Below are 8,071 nucleotides of genomic sequence, written 5' to 3'. Positions count from 1 at the left end.
TCCAGGAACGGTGTGGGAGGGAATGTAGTCCGGGTAGCTCGGGGAGTCAGTGGGCTTATAGTGGATGTTTGTCGATAGCCTATCCCCAGAAATGGAGAGAGAGAAGTCGAGGAAGGGAAGGGAAGAGTCAGAGATGGACCATGTGAAGGCGAGGGAAGGGTGGAAATTGGAAGCAAAGTGAATGAAATTTTCTAGTTCAGGGTGAGAGCAGGAAGCGACACCAATGCAGTCATCAATGTACCGGGAAAAGAGGTAAGGGAGGGGACCCAAGTAGGACTGGAACAAAGAATGTTCCACGTATCCCACAAAAAGGCAGGTATGGGAACCCATGCGGGCTCCCATAGCAACACCTTTAATTTGGAGGAAGTGAGTGGAGTCAAAGAAGAAGTTGTTCAACATGAGAACATATTCACCAAGGCGGAGGAGGGTGGATGGGGACTGGTTTGGCCTCTGTTCAAGGAAGAAGTGGAGCTCCCTTAGGCCGTCCTGGTGGGGGATGGAGGTGCAGAGGGATTGGACGTCCATAGTGAAAAGGTGATGGTTGGGGCCAGGAAACTGTTAAAGTGGCGGAGGGCATTGGAAGAGTCGCAAATGTAGGTGGGAAGAGACTGGACAAGGGGAGAAAAAATAGAGTCGAGATAGGAAGCCATCAGTTCCGCAGGGCAAGAACAGGCTGAAACGATGGGTCTACCAGGGATCTTGGGAAGGAGGTAGAAGCGGGCTGTGTGGGGTTGGAAGACTATGAGGTTGACAGCCATGGAGGGAAGATCTCCAGAAGAGATGAGGTCAGTGACAGTCTTGGAATCAATGGCTTGATGTTTGGTAGTGGGGTCATGGTCCAGGAGGAGGTAGGAAGAGGTGTCAGAGAGTTGGCGTTCAGCCTCTGCACGGTAGAGGTTGGTTCGCTAAACAACAACAGCACCACCCTTGTCAGCAGGTTTAGTGGCAATGTTAGGATTGGATCGGAGAGAATGGAGTGCTGCAAGTTCAGAGGGAGGTAGGTTGGTGTGAGTGAGGGGAGCAGAGAACTTGAGATGGCCGATGTCATGCCGGCAGTTAGCAATGAAAAGATCTAGAGAGGGGAGGAGTCCAGGTAGAATGACAATTCTGAAAGTGGGAGAAAGACTCCTGGCCAAAGATGTGGGCATAGAGATGAAGGCGACGGAAAATGAGCTCGGCATCGTGCCGAGCTTGAAATTCATTGAGATGGGTGCGTAAGAGGATGAAGCTCAGCCTTTTGCTAAGGACTGATCGTTCGGGGTCAGAGAGGGGAAGGTCAAAGGGGATAGTGAAAACACGGCAGGCGGTGAGATTGGAAGGAGGGATGGAATCAGAGGAAAGTGAAGGGGAAGAAGGTTCCGGAGGATGAGGGATTACAGTTACATGGATAGACTGAAGAAGCTGGGGTTGTTCTCCTTATAGAAGAGAAGGCTGAGAGGAGATTTGATAGTGATGAAGGGTTTAGATAGAGTAAATAAAGAGAAACTATTTCCAGTGGCTGAAGCGTTGATAACCAGAAGACACAGATTTAAGGTGATTGACAAAATAACCAGAGGCGACATCAGGGAAAAACTTTTTATGCAACAAGTGGTTGGGATTTGGAATGCACTGGGTGGTGAAAACAGATTCAATACTAGCCTTCAAAAGGGAATTGGATAAATATTTGAAGGGATATGTGGAAAGAGATGGTGAGTGGGACTGACTGGATTGCTCTTCAAAGAGCCGGCACAGACTCCATGGGATGAATGGCCTCCTTCTGTGGTGTACTATTTTATGATTATGATTCTTTGGTAAGATGAGCCGAATGGGATGTGAGAATATCTCCAGAACCACTGCAAAAGTTAGAGCCAGGGACACACAGAATTGCATGTTGGGTCAGGTTCAGGGTTTTCATTCTGCTGCCTTTCAAATGTGTCAGTTATAAATCCTGCACGGGCTGTTGTCCATGCGCACTGCACGTCTCGCGGCGGTACCAGCGCAATCTCCCGCTCGAATTCCATCTCCACCACCTGCCCGTCACGCCGTTAGGTGACGTCACCCGCGATTCCTGAGCGGCACCATTGCCAACAGCCCCGGGGGCGGACAAGCGATACGACCGACGTCCCACTGAGGCTCGAGTAGCCCGTTTGAAGTCACGCGCTGGTCCGCTCAGGCTGAAAATTCCAAGTGGTGACGACACCGGCGCAGCCCGCGGGCTCTGAACTTTCTGGAAGTTGCGGATCGACCGACCGTTGACGGTTGAGAAAATGGCGAACAAAGTAGGGGTGAGTCTGTTACTTTCTTCACAAAATGGGGAGAGTGCTCGGAATGGAAAGTACTCTTCAACTTCGTCCCCTTTAACAGGTCCCTTTAGGGTAGTGCCCGCTCTGACCGGTTCGCGGTACCTGTGCGGCCTGGAGTAAGGATCCTGTAGGGGTTTGATCACCCGCACACTGGGCGGACTCCAACTGCCGGGAAGGGTGTCGACAATAACTGGGTCTTGGTAGCAACGACTTCATTGATTAATTCAGCGTCGAGCTGCGAGAGGCCGAGAGTGTGGAGTTCAGAGTTAGCTGCAGTGATTGAATTTTTCACTCATTTATTTTAGCGTTTTGCGTTTAATTTACTCGATTTTAGCAGATCAACGCCAGCATTTGTCCAAACCCGTTTACTTGTTGCTTTACCTGTGGGCAGGTTGTAACCGCCAGTAGGTGAATTACAAAAGGTGCGCTGGGCTAAGTCCTGATTGACTGTTTCTTTCCTGTGGCAGTTTAGCCTCAGTCAGGGTTGAACTTCAAGTTACATTTAGTCTATAATTAAACTAAGAGGGATTAAACCAGTAAATCGTCTTTATTTTTTTGAGTGAAACAAGTTTAGTTTATGAATGAGAGTGAGGAACTAATTAATATTAGTAAAGAAGTACTTGAGAAACTAATGGGACTAAAAGCTGACAAATCCCCTGGACTTGTGGCCTCCATCCTCGGGTTCTAAAAGAGGTGGTTGCGGAGATAGTGGATGCATTGATGGTGATCTTCCAAAATTCCCTAGATTCAGGAATGGTCCCAGCGGATTGGAAGGTAACAAATGTAACCCTGTTATTGAAGAAAGGAGCGAGAGAGAACAATAAGCCTGACGTGGAGAGCTGTTGGTCTATAACCTGGTGTCGTGTGACTTCTTACAAATAAGCCTGACATCAGTCGTCGGGGAAAATATTGGAATCCATTATTAGGGATGTGGTAACAGGGCACTTAGAAAATCATAATATGATTAGGCAGAGTCAACATGGTTTTGAGTTTTTTGAGGATGTAACTAACATAAGTAAAGGGGAGCCAGTGGATGTAGTATATTTGGAATTTCAGACGGCTAAAGGGATCAAGGGATATGGGGAGAAGGCAGGGACAGGCTACTGAATTTGGATGATCAGCTATGATCTCATTGAATTGCGGAGCAGGCTCGAGGGGCCGAATGGCCTACTCCTGCTCCTATCTTCTATGTTTCTATAAGGTGCCACACAGGAGGTTGTTGCCCAAGATTGGGGATAATATATTGGCATGGATTGGTTAACGGACAGAAAACAGAGTTGGGCTAAACAGGTCATTTTTGGGATGGCGGGGTGTAACTTGTGGAGTGCCACAAAGATCTGTGCTTAGGCCAATGCTATTTACAATCTATATCATTGACTTAGGACCAAGTGTAATATAGCCAAGTTTGCTGATGATACAAAGCTAGGTGGGAAAGTAAGCTGTGAGGAGGATGCAAAGAGGCTGCAAGAGAATATAGACAGGTTAAGTGAGTGGACCAGAAGGTGGCAGATGGAGTATAATATGGGGAAGTGTGAAATTAGCCACTTTAGTTGGAAGAATGGAAAAGCAGAATTTTTTTTTTTTTTTTTTTAAAGTGAGAGACTAGTAAATGTTGGTATTCAGAGGGATTTGAGGGTATTTGTACATAAATCACAGTTAACATCCAGGTACAGCAAGCACTTGGGAAAGCAAATAGTATGTTAGCCTTTATTGCAAGGGGGTTGGAGTACAAGAGTAAGGAAGTCTTGCTGCAATTATATAGGGCTTTGGTAAGGTCACACCTGGAGTACTGTGTACAGTTTTGGTCTCCTTACCTAAGGAAGGGTATACTTGCCTTAGGGGGCGGTGCAACCCAGGTTCACTAGATTGATTCCTGGGATGAGAGGGTTGTCCTATGAGGAGAGTTTGTGTAGAATGGGCCTATACTCTCTGGAGTTTAGAAGAATGAGAGGCAACCTCATTGAAACGTATAAAATTCTTAGAGGGCTTGACAGGGTAGATGCTGAGAGGCTGTTTCCCCTGGCTGCAGAGGCGGGTCAGGTGGGAAATTTGAAATATCTTGCAGTGGGTCGGGAAGCCGCTGTCATCCCGCCCCACGTGCCTTTCCCTTGGGCGTGTTTGCCGGCGCAGCAGCGACCCGAACGGCAGAGGTGGGCAAGCTCATTTAAATCATTATAAGGTATATGCCAAAACCTTAAGCGCCTTTTTCACCCTACCTTTCAAATTTCACTGGATGAGCACGGGAATCACGCAGCTCTGGATGAGCACGGGAATCACGCAGCTCTGGATGAGCACGGGAATCACGCAGCTCGGGAACCACGTCTGTGAACCGGAGGCGAAAGTTGAGTGGCCATTGATCCAGCTCATTAGTGCACAGCATGAAAAGTACAATAAAAACTCCCGCCTCATAGCTGATCACTTTCCTCAGGCAGATGCTGTTGCTGACTGCATTGTCAGCACAGATCTAGCTTTCTAGAGGTTGCAAGTGTTTCAAGCAAAGTCGGCATCCACTGTCACCTCATTGGTAGAACCTATCGCACCATTGGCAGATTGCTTCTGTCACCTCTACTTGACCTGTCATCCATTCCATCAGCATTGGTGCCGTTTATACTGTGTCACCTTGGTCCTTGGAATCAGACCTCGATGAGCCCCAGCACCAGGCACACCAGCAGCACCAATAACAACACCAACACCAACCTTGGTGTGGGGGGCGTCCGGGGAAGAAATGAGTGCTTTGAGCGGAGCCCCCGCTTCCATGTCCCCTCTCACCATCATCCCTCTCTTTGGCCACCTTCACTTCCCTGCTAGCAAGGAGCTGGAGAGCACCTTGCTGCACCGTAGTGGGGCCATGAGGACCCACTTCTACATTGACATCCCTCCTAGAGAGGAGGTCTATGCGCCTCTGTCATCTATTCTCCATAGAAACCATGTACTACTTTAAATATCCCGGCTGAAAACACATCATCGATGACATCATCAGACCTGACCATTTAATAGGGCCGGGTAACGCGCAGGGCGGCCTTAATAGACCCCATTAACGGAAAGTGTATCTCGGTAGCAGTATGGTATGAAGAATAGGGTCGCAACGTGCTATGGTGACTGCCTGCCCAGGTACAGAAAATTCCGGCCATAGTCTCAGGATAAGGGGTCAGCCATTTAAGACTGAGATGAGGGGAAATTTCTTCAGTCAGAGGGGACTGAAAATTAGACTGTGGATACTTAGTCGATGATTATGTTGCAGACTGAGACCGATAGATTTTTGGGCACTAAGGGAATCAAGGGATATGGGGATCGGGTGGGAAAGTGGAGCTAACGTAGAAGTTCAGCCATGATCTTATTGAATGGCGGAGCAGGGTCGGTGGGCCATATGACGTACTCCTATTTCTTGTGTAGTTCTGGGGGAACAGCTGAAGCCTGTGACGCTCAGTACCTGAGTGATGTGGGAGGTCATGGATGCTTAGAGTGTCTATGATGACCGCACTCCCCCTTACACACTTCCCCCACACATGCCCCCTCACCCCTCAACACAACCGCTACTCCCCCCTCTTACACACCATTCACACCCCCCCCCCTTCACATTTCCCCCTCCCCAATATTGGTAATTGGATCACTAAAGTAGGAAACATTTTATTCTCTTGTTTTAATGTTTCTTATCTTCAGTTTTGTGTTTATTCATTCATTATCAGATTGTTAGAAGCAATTTATTGCATTTTACTTTGAAATCCCTGAAAAATTACAATACTTTTTTGTTTCTAATTTAAACTTTGGTGTTTGTTAAGGCTGAAAGTGATCAGCAAATGGAGAAGGAATTGGGTGCAAAAGATGATGAACAGATCGGATCAGAAAGGTAATGAAACAACTTAAATTTAAGATTGACTTTCATGTAAATTCTTGTAAGTATTGTTGCAAGTAATAAATATATTGTCTGGGAGTAATAATTAAAAACTTTCTCGAGTTATCGTGGAAAAGCAGTAACCCTGATTGAAAGGAAGCTACAGCTGACTTGAAAAGGTTTGGAGTTCCGTGTGTATTCTTGTTCAAGTCAGTGTCTTTAGTGTGTCTAATAACCTGGGCATTTTATTTTGTTACAAGGATTTTGTTTGCATAATTGGTTTTCCAGGCTAGGCTTGTTGGACTTACTCACTTGCACTCACGAATGTTTTACTAAGTTGAAAATCAAATGTTGAAAACTAATTTTTTCCAGCATCAACCAAAACCACTGTAGTAGAGTTCAGCTATTCCATGCACAGAATTAGGTCAACAAAACATCTTGTGCTGGTCTATGAATAACCTTCCTTTATTACTCACAAATTGGTCCTTATAAATCAGGAAAGGCATAATAGATTCTAGACTGCCAGATAAATTTTAATTTTTAATTTTATAATTAGAGTTAAAGGAGAGGGTGGACTTAAACAAGTGGTTCCTTATTCTTTTTAGGAATAACTATATAGTAAAGGTATTTCTGAGTGACATTGGCAGCAGTGAGGATACTTTTTTTTAGAAGCAAAAAGGCTCGGTTTTACATTGGATTAACTTGTTGTCCTTTCATCTCTGCAACCTGGTTCCACTTAGTACAGCTGGGAGTGATGTGATGGTTTGGTGCTCCTATCCATGCTTTCCTTCACACTTCGCAAGCTGGGGGAGATATTGGAATGCTGAGCCTGAATGGCAATAGTCTGAGCTTCATTCGAAGCTGTCAGAGCTGTTACTAAAGGCTGTGTAACTGAGAGCTCCCCTGCCGTGTGCATAGAGGTGATCATATGCTGCATGGTTGACTGCATTGATTTGATGTCATGCATGATGACCCCACACAAGTTGGATGTGGACTTCTCCATAGTGTCTGACATTCTGTGCAGGCTCTCTGGCAGGCAGTCCAATCCATTGAGCAAGAGATACATAGAAACATAGAAGATAGGAGCAGGAGTAGGCCATTCGGCCCTTCGAGCCTGCTCCGCCATTCAATGTGATCATGGCTGATCATTCAAATTCAGTGCCCGGTCCCTGCCTTTTCCCCATTCCCCGGTAATGATGCACAGTCACCAGTCTTTTTATGTGCTAGACCGTGGAGGTCTTCAACTATGCCCTCTTCAGTAGGAGGGGAAGCTGGTTTCTGGGCCATCCTGTTCTCCTACTCATGCTCCTGTGAACTTGTGCACTGTCAATCTCCCAGTACAGACCCCTCTAATTGACTCTCTAATGTACTCTGATTTCTGAGTTGGTGCTTGCAAGGGCAAGCTCAAGTGATGGTGTATCTTGAAAAGGGCTGTCATCTTCTTTCTCCGCTCCGATTAGGCCCGTGATCTGCAATGAGCCAGGAAAGAGAAGCAAGTGATAAGGGTTAGCAGAAACAGATGTGTGTCAGCTCAAAGCAGCACCAGGTTCTCATGCAGAGTGTGTGAGGGAGAAAGTTCAGTGAGAAGAGGGGTCTGGTTAGGAAGGGTACAATGGCTAAACACCCTCCAGAGCATATCCTCTAGACTCACCAATTACAACATTTCTAGCACGCCCTTTGCCCACTACATCTATGGTGGGTGGCCTCTTCCATTGGGGACATGATAGTAGCCCTCCCGTGTGCATCTGTCCATCTTGTTATATGCCAGCTTGCCCTGCAAAAGAAAGTGTGTGTGTTAGTGTATGACCTGCTGATGTACGTGTCAGTAGAATAGAATGAAGTTTGTTTTTATTTGTTCATGGGATGTGGGTGTTGCTGGCAAGGCCAGCATTTATTGCCCATCCCTAATTTCCCATGAGAAGGTGGTGGTGAGCCGCCTTCTTGAACCGCTGCAGTC

The 8,071-nt window shown here is 46.7% G+C and overlaps 1 protein-coding gene across 3 annotated transcripts in view; it reads left to right on the top strand.

Annotated features, from left to right (window-relative positions):
• The first annotated feature begins 1,972 nt into the window (after positions 1 to 1,972).
• LOC147124345 (solute carrier family 28 member 3-like) overlaps positions 1,973 to 8,071 on the top strand; it is a 159,239-nt gene continuing 153,140 nt past the window's right edge. For all 3 annotated transcript variants that reach the window (XR_015078083.1, XM_085985264.1, XM_085985259.1), the window contains exons 1-2: positions 1,973 to 2,264; positions 6,062 to 6,129. Coding sequence is in view for 2 of the 3 variants with exons in the window: in XM_085985259.1 (XP_085841385.1) it covers positions 2,247 to 2,264; positions 6,062 to 6,129 (86 nt within the window). In the remaining variant the exon portion in view is untranslated. The remainder of the gene's footprint in view (positions 2,265 to 6,061; positions 6,130 to 8,071) is intronic.

Source organism: Somniosus microcephalus, chromosome 1 (genome assembly GCF_052327205.1).
Source record: "Somniosus microcephalus isolate GS21.2 chromosome 1, FLI_Smic_1.0, whole genome shotgun sequence".
Classification (NCBI taxonomy): Eukaryota; Metazoa; Chordata; class Chondrichthyes; order Squaliformes; family Somniosidae; genus Somniosus; species Somniosus microcephalus.
Note: the sequence above shows the minus strand (reverse complement) of the source record. Positions and strands in the feature narration are given on the sequence as shown.